This window comes from Pseudopodoces humilis, chromosome 19, assembly GCF_049639895.1.
Source record: "Pseudopodoces humilis isolate 2021_Gansu_Grassland_sample_001 chromosome 19, ASM4963989v1, whole genome shotgun sequence".
Taxonomy (NCBI): domain Eukaryota; kingdom Metazoa; phylum Chordata; class Aves; order Passeriformes; family Paridae; genus Pseudopodoces; species Pseudopodoces humilis.
In genome coordinates this window covers 7,900,634-7,919,694 of record NC_142218.1, presented here as the reverse complement: position 1 = coordinate 7,919,694, position 19,061 = coordinate 7,900,634, and the positions used below count along the sequence as shown (strand labels likewise).

General features: G+C 60.3%; 2 protein-coding genes across 13 annotated transcripts; one reads left to right on the top strand and one right to left on the bottom strand.

The window, feature by feature from the left end:
- The first annotated feature begins 663 nt into the window (after positions 1-663).
- Positions 664-4,510, top strand: SDCBP2 (syndecan binding protein 2). Of its 4 annotated transcripts, none has more exons than XM_088064640.1 (10): positions 664-821; positions 1,744-1,846; positions 2,458-2,523; positions 2,645-2,720; positions 2,959-3,062; positions 3,231-3,392; positions 3,648-3,823; positions 3,892-4,063; positions 4,190-4,281; positions 4,372-4,510. In XM_088064640.1, exons 3-10 carry the CDS (start codon positions 2,470-2,472, stop codon positions 4,424-4,426), a joined length of 891 nt encoding a protein of 296 aa, XP_087920766.1. In that variant the 5' UTR covers positions 664-821; positions 1,744-1,846; positions 2,458-2,469; the 3' UTR covers positions 4,427-4,510. The 4 variants fall into 4 exon arrangements, with proteins under 4 accessions (XP_087920766.1, XP_087920765.1, XP_087920767.1 ...); XM_088064639.1 differs by having other exon boundaries at positions 664-1,471; XM_088064641.1 differs by lacking the exons at positions 664-821; positions 1,744-1,846 and adding an exon at positions 2,107-2,123.
- Positions 4,511-6,138: 1,628 nt separating this feature from the next.
- Positions 6,139-17,902, bottom strand: SNPH (syntaphilin). Of its 9 annotated transcripts, none has more exons than XM_088064633.1 (6): positions 17,824-17,902; positions 17,357-17,414; positions 10,438-10,822; positions 9,796-9,996; positions 8,135-8,284; positions 6,139-7,292 (listed from the first exon to the last, which is right to left on the bottom strand). In XM_088064633.1, the coding sequence occupies exons 3-6, from the start codon at positions 10,737-10,739 to the stop codon at positions 6,155-6,157; spliced, it is 1,791 nt and encodes a 596-aa protein (XP_087920759.1). In that variant the 5' UTR covers positions 10,740-10,822; positions 17,357-17,414; positions 17,824-17,902; the 3' UTR covers positions 6,139-6,154. The 9 variants fall into 9 exon arrangements, with proteins under 9 accessions (XP_087920759.1, XP_087920764.1, XP_087920758.1 ...); XM_088064638.1 differs by having other exon boundaries at positions 10,746-10,822; XM_088064632.1 differs by lacking the exon at positions 17,824-17,902 and adding an exon at positions 17,548-17,641.
- Between the last annotated feature and the right edge of the window lie 1,159 nt (positions 17,903-19,061).

The window sequence follows — 19,061 nt, the reverse complement described above, 5'->3', positions numbered from 1 at the left end:
AGCACAGTAAGATGCCTGGGGCTCGCTCCTGTGCTCTGTAGGGAGGTGATGGCGGCCTGCTGGAATTTGCATAATTAATTGCCTCACCATAACCTATTAAGCATTGCCCTCACAGCCTCATGCCCTTGTGGCTGTGACTCAGCCCAGACTGGAAGCATGAGGGATGGATGGATGCATGTTCCCATGGTCCTTGCCTTTCCTTGCATCTTTCTGGATTTATTTCAGTCCTTTTTGAAAGCTGGACGTGGCATATGGGGCACAGCACATCACCTGCTTTGGCCTTTGCTGCTGCAGCTGTGCGTGTTGCGTGTGTAGGACCTGCTCAGACACCACTGTGAGCCAGTGCCTGGCTCCTCTGCTGACAACCTTTGATCAGTGTGCCACAAGTGATAACACAGCCACGATCAATAACACAGCCTGTCCCAGTTGCCAAGCAAAGTTTGTGTGTAATGGGTCCTGGAGGGAGCAGTGGCCCAGGGGCAGGTGCAGCTCGGCCATTGGGATGCATCCAGGAACACCGGTGCTGGCACAGGGCTGTGCCCAAATTAGCACTGCCCTTAATTGCTGCTCAATTAAGCAGAACAGGAACTTGTGGGGTGCTAGCACCCTGCTTTGTCCTTTGCTGTGGCTGTTTCTGGGTGGAAGCTTGAGGCCAGTTTGGGTTTCAATTCTGCAAAGCTTTTTGCTTTAATTATTAACCAGTGCCAGGCAGTGCCATGGCTTCTGGCTGGGGCTAAGCCAGGGCAGGGGGAGGCTGAGGGAAGCCCCCTGCCCTTGGGCCCTCAGCCCCTGCACAACTCCTGCAGCAGCCATGAGTGCAGGTGGGGTGTGAGTCCTTCCAGCTGTGCCTTTGTGGGGATGAGGGTTTCAGGGAATGAACAGACTCCAGGGAACAAACCTCTGTGTCTCTGCAGGACTCTGCTCTTGGTGCTTGAGCTGTTCTTGTCCTGGGCTAGTCAAGGCAGCTGAGCACCATCCAGCTAAAAATAACACCGGTAAATAAAACACTTCCTCCTGGCCTGGCATGGTGGAGCAGAGGCACAGGGAGCTGGGATGTGCCTGGCTGCAGCTCCACAGTGGGACTGGCCCTGTGCCAGGGAGTTCTGGGCTGGTGCCACCAGGTCCAGGCCTGCCTAAGTGCTCTCAGTACCCCCCTGCCCAGCCCCTGGGGACACGGTGGCCCATGACATCCTCAATGCCAGCAGCAGAATGTCACTGCTGGCTGCTGGTGGGCTGGATCCCCAGGTGACATGGTGATGGCCCATGGCAGCAGGATGCCACAGCCACCCCATGCTGAGCTCTGTGCTGGCTCAGTTTCTCCACCTGCAGCATGGGACTCCCACACCTGGCACGTGTTCCAGGTGATGGCTGGAAGGGTGTGGGATACGGGATTCCAGTCAGGGCTGCGTCAGCCGCACACGCCAGGGCAGCGAGGTGTCAGCAGGAGCCACCACCCACGCAAGGGATCACGGTGGGGAACCCCCTTCACCCCCCAGCAGGGCCTGTGGAGCCCAGGAGGGGCCAAGCCATGTGCTGAGGGTGGCAGGAGAAGTGATGCAGTTGGGGGGGGAGGGCACCATGGGGGGGTACAGCCCCACCCCTGCTTCCCCAGGATGCCCGAACCTACAGAAAGCCATCCCTGTCCCCATCCCAATCCCTGTCCCATCCCTGCAGTGCCAAGGCTCCGTGCATTGTTGCCTTCACCTTCCTCTTCCTCACCTCTGTCCTACTCTGCACCTACAGGTGCAATCAGCTGAGGCTGTCTGGCCCCTCCCTGGGCTGGGCCCGGCTATAAAATCCAGGGGCCAGGCAGAGGGTGTCACAAGGCTTTGGGAGCTGTTGGCAGGTGAGTCCAGGGGTGCCAGGGGTGGACTTGGGGGGTTTTGTTTGTTGGATGCTGCTGCTGTCCCTGGGCTGCAGGTGGGATCCTGCCTTGTTCTCACAGGGCTCAGAGCTGGGTCTGGATTTGGCCCCTAGACCATGAGTTTTGGATGATGCTTTTTAGGGCACAAGATGCTATAGAATAGGTTTGGGGGGGCACAGCCTTGGGCACATGAGGTGAAGAGGGGGCTGATGGTGTGTATGAGGGCTGCTCCCATGGGACATCTCACTGCTGTGTCTGGGTATGTTGGAATGGCCCCACTGGCAGCAGCTGGACATGGGGAGCAGAGGGGTGTGATGAAGGGCAAAGGAGCCATTCCCATGGGATATCCCACTCCCCTATCTGGGTGGTGTTGGGATGGCTCTGTGGGACAGGGGAACATGGGGACCAGGACCTGCCTGGCACACAGAAATCCATGTCCCAGCCACCAGGAAGTGGTGGTGGTGATGGCCCTGGTGACACGGCCTTGAGTCACACTGGAGACTCAGGTGACAGCCCATCTCCGGTACATGGGCTGGGAGGGATGCTCGGAGAGAGGCCACCCAGTCCCTGAACAGCCCCTTCCCTGTCCCCAGACAGCAGCAGCGATGGCAACACTCTACCCCTCCCTGGAGGACATGAAGGGCCACCAGGTCCTGCAGGTCAGTGCCTGCTCAGCAGTGTTACAGGGGCTGAGCAGACCCCAATGGGTCCCTGTGGGGCCTCACCTCAGAGGGTCCCTGGGGTGGGGGGCACAGCATCGAGCATCCTGTCTCTTGGCAGGCACAGGCAGCAGCTGGGGTGAGGACCCCCGCCACCACAGTGGTCACAGAGAAGCCGAAGCTCACCTCGGGTGCTGGTAAGGTGGAGCATGATCAGCTCACCCTGTGCTGGGGCTGTATGGGTGGGCAATGATGCTCAGTGTGTGTGTGTGGGCTTAGCTGAGACCCCCTCACAGCTCAGTGCATGGGTTGGGGATGGGATTTTGGGGTCTCTTTTTGCTGGCCCATGGTCCCAGGGGGCTCCCAGGATAGAGGGGGCAATGGCTGTGGGTTGGGGGCTCCAGGAGCTGAGACCACACTTGGTATGTCCCTCAGAGCCACCTGTGCTGTACCCCAACCTAGCTGAGCTGGAGAATTACATGGGGCTGGCACTCTCCAGCGAGGAGATCCAGAAGAACCTGCGCACCGAGGACAGCACCGTAGGTGTCTGGGCTGGCAGCTCCCTGCCCCACCTGGCTCCCCATGCCATAATGGGGGTCCCTCTGGCTCCTCATCCTGCCTGGGAAAGGGATGCAGCACTTCCAAAGGCTGAGGTGCACAGGGCTCTGTGTCCCCCCTGTCCCCACTGACCCCCAGCTCCCCCGCAGGCACTGACCCCCGCTGGGCCCTCCCCAGGCCAGCTGGTCGCTCCCCTGAGCGGGAACAGCGCGGGGCTGCGGCGGGCAGAGATCAAGCCGGGTGTGCGGGAGATCCACCTGTGCAAGGATGAGCGGGGCAAGACAGGGCTGCATCTGAAGAACGTTGACCAGGTGAGAGGCTGGGCTGGCACGGGGCTGGGCTGGCACGGGGCTGGGCTGGCACGGGACGGTGTGTCATGGTGCGATGTGACACGGCGTGAGCACGACAGTAGGCACAGCGTGACGTGGCAGTGTATCACGGCACGGCAATGTGTGGCATTAAATGTCACAGCGTGCCACAGCACAGCAGGGTGCAGACGGCATGGCATGGCATACCACGGTGCGTGGCATGGCCATCGGAGTGCCACCACTCCACTGTGTCCCCAGGGCATCTTCGTGCAGCTGGTGAAGGCCAACTCGCCAGCAGCGCTGGTGGGGCTGCGCTTCGGGGACCAGGTGCTGCAGATTGACGGCAAGAACTGCGCAGGCTGGAGCAGTGACAAGGCACAGCGCGCGCTAAAAAAGGCCAACCCTGAAAAAATCGTCATGGTGGTGCGGGACAGGTGAGTGGCTGGTGGCAGCGGTGCTGGTGGCAGTGCCAGTGGCAGCACTGAGGGTGCTCTCCCCACAGGCCTTTCCAGCGCACCGTGACTGTGCACAAGGACAGCACCGGCCACGTCGGCATTGTGGTGAAGAAGGGGAAGATTGTGTCGCTGGCCAAGGACAGCTCGGCCGCCCGCAACGGGCTCCTCACCCACCACTGCATCTGCGAGGTGAACGGCCAGAACGTCATCGGCATGAAGGTAGGGCTGTGGCCTGGTGCTGCAGGACACACCTGGGGAGTCCAGGATGTGCCCAGAGAATCCAGGAGGGAGAGGGATACTGAGCTAAGCTGGGCACCCTACGGACCCCCTTGTTCTCTCCCACAGGATAAGCAGCTCATGGAGGTGCTGGCAGGGGCTGGGAATGTGGTGACACTGACCATCATCCCCACCGTGATCTACGAGCACATGGTCAAACGGTGAGAACATGGGGCTGCAAGGACCCCCCCCACCCCCACCCCACAGGGACCCCCGGGTTCCCCCCACTGACCTCCCTTCCCTCTGCTCAGGCTCTCATCAGGGCTGGTGAAATCATCCATGGACCACTCCATCCCTGACCTGTGACACCATTACTATTGTTCTGGCAGCTGATGCTGGAAGCCCAGAGGGCCTGCTATGGGGACCCCACAGCACCTCCAAAGGAGCTATTTTAGCACAAAACTCCTTATCCCTTCAGACTCTGGGTGGCTGCTGGGTGGTTCTTCCTCTCCTCAGCAGGGATGGGGCAGATGTCCTGTGCCAGGGTCCCATTGTCCCCGTGTCCCTGCTTGGGCCACCCCTCCCCAGGGTGGATGCCAAGGGCTGGCTCCAGCCAAAGCAGACACAGACCCAGCGACATTTATTACATCCACCACAGACAGCAAGTACAGGACAGGGGAAACAAGAAGAGGGGGGTTACAGCTTTTTCAGTTCTGTATTTAAAAAATATATTATATAGATTTGTCTTTCAAATATAGTCGTTACATTTATTTCTTGGCAAAGCTTTGGATAGCCTAACAGACGTGTACACAGATCCACAAATACATTGCATGAGAGGCGAATATCCCAGCTCCACTTACATCAGCCCCGGCTACCTGGACACTGCTGCTCCCCAAATCTTTCCCCCGGCACCTGGTGCTGTGCTGGTGGCAGAGCTGCTGTCCCCACTGCCCCCCAGCACGGGCAGAGCCGGCAGAAGGGGGATGCAGAGAAGTGTGGGGCACACAGGATGTGGCATGTGCCCCTCTGAGGAGCACTGGACACCGGCTTGTGGAGCATCACCGGCTGCCAGGGCACCTGGCCGATGGCACCCATGGCTGGGGGAGTGGGCTTAGGTTGGGGTTTGGGGGAAACACTGTTAGTTCAAGTCACGAAGAAACCACAGACATTCGTGGGGTGGGAGTGCGGCGCGCCCGGGGGAGCCCCAAGTCCCGCGCCCCGACAGCCCCGCTGAGCAATCCTTGCTGTCTTTGTGTTTCAACAACAACAAAAAAAAGGCATTTTTCCGGAGGCCACCAGCAAAGCGGGGGTTTGGGTGGGCCGGGGCGGCAAAGGGCTTGGCTCTGCCTGCACGGCACTGCCCGCACCCCAGCAAAGGCATCCGAGCTCCAGCACGTGGTGGGATCACCGGCATCACGGCTGGCAGAGCCGCAGGAGCCCCGGCTCCGCTCCCCGGCAGCCAGAGTCCCAACAGCCGGGCTTCAGTCTGTACCCAAAAAAAAGTGAATATAGTGCAAAGCAGAGGGAGGGAGAGCCCACGGCTTCCTCGGGGGGCTCCGTGCGTGAGCTGCAGCCCAGTTCCATCCCAGGGTGGGGAGGCATCTCCTAGGGAATGGAGGTCTGGCCCGAGCCGCTCCGGAGCTGATCCCTGTGTCTGGCCAGGACCCCCCATCCCCCTGCCCACAGACAGACACTGCACCTGGAGCAAGGAGCCGCTGCATCCCCAGCGCCCCACGCTGCCAGCGGCTCCTCGTCATCACCCGCCCGTGGCAGGGCTGGCCCCGGGGATAACCCGGCGACAAACAAAAAGCAAGTGCGATGGAGGGAGAGCCCCCCTGGCGGGTGCAGCCCCACAGCCCCCCGCAGCCAGAGGCACAGGCAGAGGTGTCCATCGGCGGGGGGTGACGCTGGGTGCCAACACCCCTCTTCCAACAACGGTTCTTTCCCTCCTTCAGGGTAAAGGAGCTGGGGGGGTGGGCAGCACACCTCGATGCACCCACAGACCCCTCGGGCCCTTCCCACCCGCCAGTGCCACGCCGGGGCTTTACAATCAGCAGTCGGGTCCGTGGGGGCGGGTGGAGGGCGCCGGAGGGGTCAGGGCTGGGCAGTGCCTCCGGGGCCGGGGCTGGCGACGGGGCGGCAGCCCATCCTGCGGATGGAGTGCAGGGCGACGGTGCAGCAGCCCCGCAGCAGCGAGCTGATGTTGTAGATGGGCTGGCCCTGCCGCCGCTGCGAGCGGCACAGCCAGGCCACCGTGGGCACCGCCGGCACCACCACCGCCAGCAGATCCACGATGAAGTGGCGGCTCCAGTAGCTCTTGGAAGGGTTGGTCTCGCAGCCGGTCACCTCCGTCAGCTCCTCCTCCGCCACGCAGGCGATGGCCACCGAGGGGCTGGAGCTGCGGGGCTGCCGCACCGCCGGGTTGCAGGGGACACCCCCCTCGGCACTGGCAGCCGCCGTCGCGGCGTCGGGCTCGGCCACCATCAGGTCCGTGGTCCCGGTGGGGTTGGCGAGCTCGGGGACGGGCATCGTGTCTTCCATTTCAGAGACCCAGGCAGAGGTGGGGCTGCCCAAGCTGCAAGCCTGGGACTTCATCACTTTCTCTAGGATGGTGTCCAGGTCGGGCTGGCAGGGCACGAAGTCCGTCTGGATGGCCCGCTCCTGCATGCAGCTGGCCTGCACCCCTGCCTCCACGCTGCTCCGCAGTCCCAGCACCTTCTCGTAGGTGTTGCTGGGGGGCAGGCGGGTGCCGAGCTCACCCCCCACCTCCAGCGGGTCCGTGTGGCCCGGAGCCTCCTCCATCCCCACGAAGCCGCTGTCGGCCCCCTCGTCCAGCGAGATGGTCTGCGAGCCCCCCACGTTGCGGTCCCCGGCTCCCTGGTCGCTCAGCTTGGTGTAGGTGGAGCTGCGGGTGAGGGATCGGGCCGGGGACCCCCCGGCCGACTCGCCGGCGCCCTCCTCCTTCAGCGCCCCATTCTGTGCCACCTCCATGCTGTGCAGCAGCGTCTCCAGCTTCTTGTTCTGGATGTTGATGTCCACAAAATACTTCTGGAGGCCTTTGTCCTTCTCCAGTAGGTTGTTCTTCACCGTGTCGATGACCTGCTTCAGCTGCTTGATCTCCTTGCGGGCCTCTTTCAGCGCCAGCTGGGCCTCCACGCGGTGGCACTCCTCCTCGATCCAGTCCTCCTGCATCCGTGACAGCTGCGTCTTCAGGTCCTCGATCTCAGCATCCCTGCGGAGACGGGAGGGCACCACCGCGCCGCTGAGGGGGCTACAGGGACAGCCCTGTCCTCGTGTGCCCAGCACTGGCTTGCCACCAGATCACCCAGTAACACTCCCAACTGGGAATAAGGGATGGAGCCAGTGGCTTAGGGACCCTCAGGAGTGATGCTCAGGGAGCCTCGGAGTGATGCGCAGGGAGCCTCAAGAGCAATCTTCAGGGACCCCTAGGAGTGATGCTTAGGGGCTCTCAGGAGTGATACTCAGGGACCCCAAGGATGGATGCTTAGGGACCCTCAGGACTGATGCTTGAGGACCCTCAGGACTGATGCTCAGGGCCCCCTGGCAGCACTGTTGGGAGCAAGGGGAGCACAGGGATCCCTGGAAGTGACACTCAGCCTTCTCCCAGAGAGGCTGCAGCACCCAGGTTCCCTGAGGGCTGCGTGGGGGTGGGCAGGTGCCCCGGGCAGGCGCGTGGCAGCTGGCACGGCGGCGGGGCTGTGCCTAAGCCTGAGAGGAGCAGATGGGGATTAGCCACCCTCTGACGCTGAAATTCAGCAAAAGCGTGGCAGGGACTTAAAACAGGGTGAGGGGAGAACACAGCCACTGCAGGTGGGACGTGGGGCTCTCCAGTCCCCAAATCTGCAGCTCCCAGGTCAGACAGTCAGCAGAGCCAGATCTCTCATGCCAGCAATGCCGTGGTACAACTGTGACCCCGCACCCTGGGCACGAGCACGAGGACAAGGTGCCGTGCTGGGAACTGAGACACCCAGAAGGACCAGTCCCAGACAGGAGCTGCCACAGCGGGTGGCGATGGCTGGTGCTGGCACCCTCACCATGAGCTCCCGTGCTCACCTGTCCTGCAGCCGCTCCTGTGTGTCCTTCAGGCGAGCCTTCAGGTGCCGGATGCAGACCTCCTTCTGCTGCAGGGGAGTCAGGTACTGCTCCGGCGTCGGTGGCTTTATCCCATGGTTGTCACTGCAGAGGTTGTACTTGGACGAGCGCCTGAGGAGACACAGATGTCACCCACTGCCAGTGCTAGGGTCAGCACAGGCTTGACCCAGGGGTTCTAAGGCCTGCTCTTGGGGTGCAGCCCCATAACACATCCCAAAGGAGCCCTGAGAGCAGGAGGGGCAGGGTGGGTGCGTGAGGGTGCTGTGCCCTGGCAAGAGGGGCAGGGTGGGTGTCTTGCATGTTGTGCCTCTGGCAGGACAGACAGGGTGGGTGTCTCTGGTGCTGTGTCCTGGCAGGAGTGTGGGTGCAGCTCCTCGACACATGGGTGCTGCTGCCAGGTGCTCTCCCTCTGTGGTGCAGGGACACCGAGGACTCTGTGTGCCCAGAGTGACCTTCCTGGAAATAACTGTAGTGGATGGAGACCCCAGGGTGGGATCAGCCCTGCCAGAGATGAAGGCACAAGGGTTTGGGATGGAGCAGGTCCTGAGATAGTGGCTGTCCTGCCCATGATGCTCCTTCCCTGGAGCAAGCCAGGGAATCCAGCATCTGCTCTGGGCTGGGCCAGCAGCACGTCTGGACCCTCCTTGTGCCACCACTGGCACTGGGGCAGAGGAAGTGACAGCTCTGGCCCAAAGCCTGGGACAGTGTGGAGAGCAGGGGCTGGTCAGGGACAGGGCTACATGGCCAAGCTGGGAGGCACGTGGAGAGCTGGGAGCTGCATGAGTGGCTCTGGCATGGCAGTGGGGGTCCGAACTCCCTGTGTATGGAAAGGAGGCATCCCAAAGCCCCCCTGCATGGTGTCCATTCAGCCCAGCAGCCTTTAGCCATGTCCAGAAGCATTGTGTTAGAAGCATCCATGCCTTGGAATGCCCCATGGCAGCAGGACGGTCATTGCCTCCGGCCACAGCACGCATGACACCTGCTCACCATGTCGTCCTCGGACCCCTCAGATCCTCCCAGAATGATTCCACCTCTGGGAGCTGGCAGGGGCAGGGGACAGGCAGGTGACGAGCAGTGCACCACAGGCTGCTGTGCCTGCAGGGCTGGGGCTGGTGCCCATCCCACAGCTTGGTGCCGCCTGTTTGTGCCCCAAACACACCCGGAGCTCCCTGCTGAGAAGCCAGGGGGCCACCAGCTCTTGCCAAACCTTTGCCGGGCAACACGAGGGGATGGAAGCGAAGCTCCTGCCCTCGTGCCTTTGGTCTGGAAGGATCCGGGTGCTCCTTGGAAAGCAGGAGTGGCGGGAGGGAGCGTGCAGCGTGCAAGCCACAGCCACAGCAGGACGGAGGGAAGAGGACGGGGGATCCCTGGGTGGCAGGCGGGGGGGACAGGGAGGGAGACGACACAACAACAGCGGCGGAGAGGTTTGGAGGAGGAGGGTAGTGAGGGTCTGTGGAGACACACCAGCAGCTCCGCCAGCTCCGGCTCCCCCAGCCATCAAGCGCACAGCCTCGCTCCAGCGGCCCCTGCGCTCCTGTCCCCGCTGGGCACCGGCACCGGCAGCTGCTCCCCCTGCCCGGGGACACCCAGCAGCCGCCCTGGGGCCACGGGTGATGGGTTACCTTGGGGTGGGGCTGCTGTCGCTGCCCTTGCAGGAGCCAGAATTGCTGCTGCTGCTCAGCGAGGAGGTGCCGTAGGTGTCCCTCCCGGGGGGCGAGGGGCGCCTGGAGGCAGGGAGAAGAGGCTGTGTCTCAGGCCGAGTGGCTGAGGGCGCTGAAGACTTAAAGAAGGAGGCAAAGCCACTCCGTCCATAAACCCCGCGACTGCCAACCACCACACCGAGAACACACAAGACAAAAGGACAAAACAAACAGCAGGGATCAAAATTGCACGGACATGGCGACGGGCACAAAGGCAGGGCTGGGGGGATGTCCACCCGCTCCCCCTTCCCTGGTGTGGCAGCCCTTGGATGCTGGCACAGCATCCTTGCACCCTGAGGATCTTGGGAACCCCTGGAATCCCCTTGGAAGCCCCTCGGGAGCCCCCTGTGAGTCCCCTGGGAGCTCAGTCCCGGCATAGCTCGAGCCACATCTGCCAGAGCATCACCCAACGTGGGCAGCTCTGCCTCCTCTCCCTGCCCACGCTGAGCCTGTACCTCCCTAACGGCAGTCCAGGTCATGGAGACAATGGGAGGGGAATAAATGATTTTTCTCTCTTCTCTTAACCACTCAGCTCAAGGAGACATTTTCCAAGGGCTAACATACCTCCCAGTTTCACTGCCCCAACCCAGTGCTCTCCACCACTGCCTGCCTTCGCCTGGACGGACGGAGGGGTCGGTCCTGGCCGTGGCACAGACGGACAGAGGGACGGGGCGTGCAGCACTCGGGGAGCTGCATGCACGGACAGGGAAGTGCTGTGCAGCGGGCAGTGCCATGCAAACCCCTGAAAGCTGGGCTGGGGGTTCGTGCTGCGAAGTGGCAGCTGGTGATGGTGTGGGGATCGTGGGGATCGTCTCATCCCGGCTGCAGGCGCTGGTGTCCAGTCCCGAGGTCAGAGGTTGAAGCATATTCACCTTCGTGATCCTGTGGACGCGCGTCTGCTCCCCGGCACGGACATGGCCGCGGTGCCACGAGTCCTGGGCACAGGGAACTGTGGGTGAAGGCAACAGAGAGAGCAGGTGAAGGCAGGAAAATAGCCCTGATGAGATGGGGACCCTGTGGGGTGAGCCCTGGCACCAGGGCATCAGTACAGACCCCAGGGCCACCAGTAAAGGGACAGATGAGGACAGCATCCCCTGCACATCTGGGCTTTGCTTCCCACTTGTCTCCCACAGCCCAGAAATGCCAGAATGCTGCCTCCCTGCGGTCCCACCAGGATCCTGTGGGCACACGGCAAGGGTGTTCTTAATTTGAAATGCAAACCCAAAAGCAGAGCAGGTGCCTGCCCATGGTCTGGAGCTCCTTTCTCATCATGGCACATGCTTCCCCCTGCTCCCAGATCCCCATCCCTGTCAGGAATCAGGGAAATGCCACAGGGACAGAGTGCCTGCAGTGGTGGCATAAATGGGGGCAGAGATGGTACAAGGGCTCTGACCCAGCCATGGAGCTCCCCGGGCAGGCAGCTCTCCCTGCAGTGGGCTTCGTGCCTGCTTTTCCTTAATTAAGTGCAAATCCCCCATTCAGCTGTGAAATCAGGTGAGGAAGAACAGATCCCTGCATGATGAGGCAGCAGCCACTAATCCCTAGGGGAACACAGAGCCTGCTTTCCTGTAAATAAATAGGCCAGATCCAGAGGCTTGCAGCACCTCGGGCACACGCAGGATGTGAGGGAGTGAGGGAAGCATCTGCTCAACACCCGCATCCTGCCGAGCATCCCATGGCACCGCTGGGATCCCCACTGTGCTCCCACACTGCCAGAGACCGACGGGCCAGGGCCCCCCCAACCCCAGGCCTGTTCACAATGGCAGCATCTATCTCAGATTTTGGCAGAACAATGCAGGAGACGGGACCTGCCAACACATAATCGATGGGTGACAGGAAATACTCTGTGCTGCTGGCCCTGCTCCAGGGGAGCGCGAGGAGTGGGACAACAGAGGAGGCAGAACATCCAACTCAGCCTTCCGCAATTGCCACCCCAGGTTATTCTTCTTCCAGGATACCTCAAAGCCCACCCTGGCTAGCCCAGGCCCCTCCTCTGCCCAGATTTGCTGCTCCCTGATCCCCAAACCAGGGCATCAAAGATCCCAGGGCACTGGTGCTGTGAAGTCCCAAGTCCCAGCAGGCACAGTGCCCCATGACAGAGGGATACCAGCACTCCTGGGACACTACAAGAAAGATTTGGGATCCTGCTGCTCCCACCTGGGATGGATTCTCCCAGAGATGACCTGGGCAGGGGAAGGCAGAGTTTGGTCCTGCTGGATCACTGTTCCCAAGTGGGCAGCGAGCTCTGCTACTGCAGCAGTGTGAATCAGCATCCAGCAAGAGCCGCGCGTGGCCTCACGCTGGCGGGAGCATCCTCCAGGATTCTCCATCACCCTCCAGCAGTGCCACACGGGGCTGCAGCACAGCCTGGACTCCAGCAGCTCTCAAGCAGGGATTTAGGGAGATTTGAGAGGGCTGATTCCTCACCCCCTCCCCTGCAGTCCAGTGGTATCTGGTATTATCCCAGGGGTGCCCAGCATCAGCCCTGTGGTGCCCATCATCAGCTCAGCTGTACCTGGACCTTCCCCACTCATGGCAAGGTCACCCTCATGCCACACTGCTCTGTGCAGGGGTCCCTCTGTGCCCCCCTGACACCAGCAAGTGCCAGCACTGCGGATGGCACCTGTGTGTCCAGCACATGGGGCTCCTGAGAGCAGCCCACACAACACCCCAGGCACCTGCCACCAGCATCCACAGCCTGGAGCAGCTCTGTGGGGACACCTGGATTTGGCCTCATTGTCTGGGGACCTCATTTCCTCCTCCTCTCACTGCTGCAGACTTGCCTGGTGCCCACACTGAAGCTTGATGCCTCTCACAGCACCCAGGGTGTCTGGAATTTAATCAGTGATAATAAATTGTCATTATTCCCAAAGGATCAACCAGCTATTTCAATCTCCCCAGAAGCCTCATTGTGCCCACAGGCTGCCCAGGACAGGCAAGGTGGGCAGATTCAGCACCAAAGCTAAACACACACATTCCCATGTGGTACGTGGCTACTAAGGGCAGAGGAAATGATGGATCTGCACTCAGAATTACCCCCATGCACAAGGATGAGTCTAACCATTTAACCAATGGAGCCTCACCAGGAAAGCAAGGGGAAATCCAGGATTAACCCTTGTCTAGCGGGTGGCATCCCTGCCTGTAGCAGGGGGTTAAAATGACAGAATGGTTTGGGTTGGAAGGGACCTTGAAGACCATCTCATTCCAACCCCATGCTGTGGGCAGGGACACCTTCCACTATCCCAGGTTGCTCCAAGCCTTGTCCAACCCAGCCTTGAACACCCCCAGGGATGGGGCAGCCACAGCTTCTCTGGGCAACCTGTGCCAGGGCCTCACCATCTTCACAGGGAAGAATTGTTTCTAAATATCCCATCTAACCCTGCCTTCTGTCAGTTGGAAGGTATTCCCCCTTGTCCTGCCACTCCTTGTCCAAAGTCTCTCTCCAGCTCTCTTGCAACCCCTTCAGGCACTGGGAGAGGCTCGTAAGGTCTCGTAGGAGCCTTCTCTTCTCTACCAGCTCTCTCAGCCTGTTTCCACAGCAGGGGTGGTCAGGGCAATTCATGGACCAAGACAAAGATGACTTGTGGGGCACTGCCTTGTCTCCACACAGGGGGACCAGCAGGACCCTGCTCAGCACAGCACCTCTGTATCTGCCCTTACTACCTGGGAATGCCAGCATGGGCCAGGGTCCGACACTCCAACTTATACCAAATCCTGAGATTGTCCTGCAAACCACCTGTGTGGTCCAGCACCCTGCAAATCCCCTAAAATGCAGCTTGAGGGCTGAGCAGGGTGGACAGTGCCCATTGCAAAGACCTGTGTGTTGCTGGTGCTGCTGACAGCAAAACTCCCTGTGAGTCTCTCAGCACATGTGGAACAGAAGGACAGAGCTTTTACCAACAACAGCACGAACCAGGGCTTGTTCCATGCAGTGGAATTAGCCTGGGGAATTCCTGATAAATAAAAGCAATGGGCCTTGATAAGGAAACAGCTGGAGCAACAGCATGAAAAAGCAGATCCCCCACAGAGGGCTGGGATGCAGAATCAGCACAAGCCCCCACAGTGCCACTGTCCTGGGGTGGGTGACACCGTGGGCTCATCTCCTGGTGGGTCCCCAGCTCCTGCCAGCCACAGAGGGGACCTGGGGCACTGCTGACCTACTCATCACACCATGACAGTGATGGATGGCAGAGCAGTGACAGAATGAGGGCTCAGCCTGGTGCCCCAGGCTGAGCTGGATCACTGCCCCACAGAGATGCTTCTTCACCTCAAATCCTGCCACTTCCCCACTCCTTGCTGGATCCCCTGGCTGTGTCAGTGATGGACAAACCAGCCAGGTATGGCCCTTCCTAGATGCTGCTCACATGGGAAACAGGGACACAGGACGCCTGGAGAGACCCTGAAACCTCCAATGGTTCCTCAGCTTGTTCCTCTGAGGGTTTCATGGCTGCAGGCTCAAGAGATTGCTCCCATCAGCTTCCTAAGCTCAGCTTCTGTGGGATTCAGAGGGATCCAGCTGCTGCCAGCTCACCCCATCCCCACAGGGATCATGAGAGGTGTGAGAGCCTGCAGCTCACTGCCCATGTCGATGCTCAGCACAACACTGCTGTGCCAGCAGCTGCCACATTTCTCTGGATTTCTCGCTGACTGCTTCCTTTGTCGAGGCTCCCATCATCCTGCCTGCTGCCGGATTTCTGTGTTTCCCTTGGCACATCCTGTGTGAGGAATCTTTTGCAATGGTGGCACTGAGCCCAAGTGTCTGAGAGCAGCTTCACCCACTGCAGAGACCACGGAGAGGAACTGTGGTGTCCCCATGGGTCCCCTGGGAGATCTTCAGCCTCCCAGGATGAACAAGAGTAAAAGCAGGGGGAATGCAGAGAGGAAAATCACGGCTTTGTTTTTCCAGGGGCCAAAAAGGGCTCACAAGGACCTACCCTGCCTTCCTGACACCGGCTCTGCTTTTCTACACACTAAAAATAAGCACAGTGCTGGATGTGGCCAACAACCAGCAGCAGACGTGGGGCAGAGCTCTTGTTCCTGGACAGTGGCAAGGCCAGGGCTGCTTGCACTGGAAAAGGGACTGGGATACAGCTGGGTTGCAGTGGGAAGGAGCAGGATCCAGCAGCCAGGGCTGGCAGAAGTCCTGGTGCAGGAGGAGGTCAGCACTGAGGCCACCACCTGGGCAGCTGGGGGCTGCCATGACCATGTCCACTCCTCCTCCTGCAATGGGGGTTTTTCGGGATACAGGGATTGCTTTGCTTTTGCTCCAAGAAGATTCCAAGGATGTAGGAATATCTCCAGAAGCTGGAAGCCTCTGCCCCAGTGTAGAGGGGTTCATCCCAAAGCTTCACCTGGGTCCCAGGCAGAGGGAGATCATGGAATCACAGACCCATTTAGGTAGGAAAATACCTTTAATACCTTCAAATCCAACTGCTAACCCGGCACTGCCAAAGCCAACACTAAATCCAGCTCAGGGCAGAGCCAAGTGCTCGGGGCACAAGCAGAGACAAACCCCATGGGGTGTTTATGCAACACCACCAGAAAAATCAATGTTGCTAAGAGTGGTTGTATCCCATTCCAAAAGGCAGCAGCGTCTCCTTTTATTCTCCTGTTTGTTATAAAATGCTGAGTTGACATCCAGAGATTACAGGAAAACAGACACCATTGGGAAAGCTCAGGTTATGCAGCTCATCACTTTTCCAGCTGACCTGGCTGCAACTCTGAATGGGGAGGCAGCAATTCCCAGCCCTAATTAGCTAAAAATAAGGTGCTTGACCAGAGGGCAAAGGCTGGGGTCTTGTTGGGGACTCTGGAGCCAAAGGGAAATGGGAGAAGAGCTCCATGACAAGTGCTGTAGCAGCATGAGAGCGGGAGTGGGATACTCAGGATGAAGACCCCGTGGTCTCACCCTGGACCAGGAAGGTCAGCAGGATGGGATGGAGGTGACTTCCCACTGCACAGCCCATCCTGCAGAGGTGCTCTGGCAGGAGCCGAGCTGAGCTGAGCTGTGTGAAGCAGAAGGAACAGCCCACTCCTTTGAGATACAAAGGCAAAAACCTGGAAGACAAACCCAGCTTCCAGTGCAACAGCTCCTCCTCCCCTCCGTGCCTCTCGCGGCGGAAGCAGGTCTCCCCTAGCCACCATCCACCTTGAGCGAGGGCTGGGAATGACGGCGGCGCCGGGGGATTAGTCCTGGCCTCCACACGGCTGGAATGGCCTACTTTAACCACACATTTAACCACACACCACATCTCCTGCCTCAGCCCGCTGCAGCACTTCCGAGATGGGGGCACTGCCCCTCTGACCTCCACCCCGGGACCCCTGGCCACCAGGATTTGCATCTTCTGGCACAAGGTCATAGCACAACGTGCCTGTTGCCCAAAGAGGGTGGGAAAACCGGGATTTTATAAGCAGAACAGGCACCCAGCAGTGGGTTCTGTGCATCAGCCACAGCGTTGACCTTGTGGGGAGAACAGAGCACCCAGCTCATCAACCTGCTTGGGTGTTCCTGTGTCCCTTTGGAGACGGAGCATGAAGCCATTAAATAATAAAATGTCAATTGCAGAGCAGCCCCAGCTCCTGCAATGCCCCATGGTGCCAGAGACACTTTGATATGCTGCACAAGCATGTGTGGGGCTGGTGCTTGAAAGGAGAGTCTGGTGCATGAGATGTGGGTTTGGGGAGTGCAGGGGGGATTTGGGGTGTGCAGGGACAGTCTGGTGCATGTGATGTGGGTCTGATCCATGTGACAGGGGATTGGCGGATGCAGGGAGAGTCTGGTGCATGAGATGTGGGTTTGAGGCGTGCAGGGAGGGTCTGATGCATGTGACAAGGGTCTGGTGCATGAGATATGGGTCTGGTGCGTGTGATGTAGGATGGGGTCATGCAGGGAGGGTCTGCTGCATGAAATGTGAGTCAGGGTTGTGCAAGGAGGGTCTGAGGCATGCAGGAAGGGTCTGGTGCATGTTTAATAGGTCAGGTTCATGAGATGTGGGTCTGGCGAGTGCAGTGCAGGTCTGGTGGGTGCAATGCATGGCTGCTGGTGCTGTGGGTCTAGTGCATGTCATATGGGTCCAGGGCTGTGAAGCAGGACCGGTGGGTGTGGTGGGGGTCCAGGTGGGTTTGCAGTGCGGGTCAGGGTACATAAGATATGGGTCTGATAAGTCAGACGTGGGTCCATTGCGTGCCACGGGGGTCCAGCGCACGCCGTGGGCTCTGGTGCAGCAGTACGGGTCTGGTGTGTGCCGCGGGGGTCTGGCACACGCAATGCGGGTGCGCTGCGGGCCCGATGCGTGACCCGCCCCGAGCACCCTGTGTCCCGGGAACCCCCCCGCTCCCGCTCCCCCCAATGCAGAGCGGCGCTGGCAGACCCGGCTGCGCCCCCCGCCTCTCCCCACCCCGAATGTGCAGCCAGAAAGGGATGAGTCACGGCGGCCGCGGGGCCCCGCACCGCGCCCCCCGCACCGCGCCCCGCACCGCTCACCTGCGCGGGGCCCCGCCGATGTCGGGGGCGGCAGCGCCGGGGTGGGGGACTCAGCGACCTGCCGGGGAAGGGAGAGAGCGGACGGTGAGCGGCGGCGGTGCGGGGCCCGGTGGGGTACCCGGTGCGGTGGGGTACCCGATGCGGTACCCCCGCCCCACCCCGCACCCCGCGCCCTCCCCCGCCTCCATCACCTGCGCCGGCCTCCATGGGTGCGGCGGGGCGGCCGGGAGCGCTGGAGGGATGAGGGAGGGATGGAGGAGGGAGGGATGGAGAAGGGAGGGAGGGAGGGAGGGAGGGATGGATGGATGGAGAAAGGAGGGAGGGAGGGATGAGCCGTGCAGCTGCGTAATTTGCTCCCTCCTCTGCGATCTTAAAGCGACGGCGCCGCGGGTGCCTCTCCCCGCCCCCCCCGCCGGGTTTCCCCCCGTTTCTATGGCAACTCCCCTCTGCCGGAGCGGCACAACCACCTTAAAAAAAGAAACCAGCCGGGTTTTGGGGTCCCTCCCCGTCTGCGAAGCCCGGCGGGCCGGGTGTGCCCTCCGCCCGGTGGCCCTGGGTTCCTCGCCCGGCGTAACCTCGGAGGAGGAGGAAGGGGAGGGGGGAGCCGGGGCGGCCCCGCGCTGCAGCCACCCGGCCCTTGGAGTCCCCCCCAGCGTCGTAGTTTTAATTTTAAGCAGTCCAGCTCTGAGGAGATCCCTGCCTCTAATTAGTGACGCACTTTCATAAAGTCAAGTCATTAAATAACCGGAATTCTGCGCCCCATTTCAATCCCTGTGGCTCAGCCCTAATCGCCTGGGCTGGGGTGGAGAAGCAGGAACAGGCACCCCAAGCTGCTGTCCCGGGCTGTGACTGGCGTCCGGGAGGTTTGGGAGATGAGGCTGTGCTGGCACGGCACGGCACGTCCCGTTCTCCAGCACAGCCCGGTTACTCATGGCACTTCCCACACGCTTCCTGCTGTAACTGTCAAGATCAACCTTCCCAAATTATTTGCTGAGGAAACGTCTCTGGAGCCCCCGCGCCACGTCCTGGAGCCTGTGCGGGGAGCAGCAGGGCACCGGCTCCTGGAGCGCTCCGTGCCCGCGGCCAGGAGCGCCCAAGGTCGGCTGCGGACACCCCCGTGGGGACCGGGAGCGTGAGAGATGCACATGTGCCTGTGCTGCAAACAGAACATCAGCGTGTATGGATCCACATACGGCCTTATGGAGGGAAATGTTAATGTGGAATATATTCACAGAGCAGAACCTGCACCCAGGTTGGGTCTGGACCCGGGGCCCATTGTGCTTCCCCGACATTCCCAGCTCCCTTTGTCACTCCCCCATGGTTAATCCAGAGTTTTGACAAACCTGTTTGGTAAATACATGTCAGTCTTGCAGCGCTATTTCCTGCATGATTTGTACCTCATTTATCCCGACACACAGACTGTTTTCAGTGTGTATATATATATCCTGCCTCCCATTTATTCCTGCCTGCCTCCAGCTGCCTTTTGTTTCTTTCTTTCCCAGTGAATCCAATGCACAGCCTCTCTCCTTGAAAGGAAAATTAATGAGTTATCACATCTGCTGCCACTGGAGCAGCTCTGACCATGTGGAACAGGCAGAAGCTCTGCTGTGAGATGCAGAGTCATTCCTGATGGCTTTCAGGAAAGAAAAATGGTTTCTCCTTCCCTCTGCAGTCTGCAGTGCTTGGTCTCCCAGGATACTCTGAC

What these genes read in the sequence shown, in the direction of transcription:
- SNPH (XM_088064630.1), bottom strand. Translation starts at nt 11,152, where the DNA reads ATGTGCCATGATGAGAAAGGAGCTCCAGACCATGGGCAGGCACCTGCT. An exon ending in GACAGCAGCCCCACCCCAAG is followed by an intron (nt 8,285 to 9,795) that starts GTAACCCATCAC and finishes GTGTCTCCTCAG; the next exon opens with GCGCTCGTCCAAGTACAACC. An exon ending in CAGGAGCGGCTGCAGGACAG is followed by an intron (nt 7,293 to 8,134) that starts GTGAGCACGGGA and finishes CCGTCTCCGCAG; the next exon opens with GGATGCTGAGATCGAGGACC.
- SDCBP2 (XM_005524936.3), top strand. Translation starts at nt 2,392, where the DNA reads ATGGGCTGGGAGGGATGCTCGGAGAGAGGCCACCCAGTCCCTGAACAG. An exon ending in AGGGCCACCAGGTCCTGCAG is followed by an intron (nt 2,524 to 2,644) that starts GTCAGTGCCTGC and finishes GTCTCTTGGCAG; the next exon opens with GCACAGGCAGCAGCTGGGGT. An exon ending in TGCGCACCGAGGACAGCACC is followed by an intron (nt 3,063 to 3,230) that starts GTAGGTGTCTGG and finishes GCTCCCCCGCAG; the next exon opens with GCACTGACCCCCGCTGGGCC.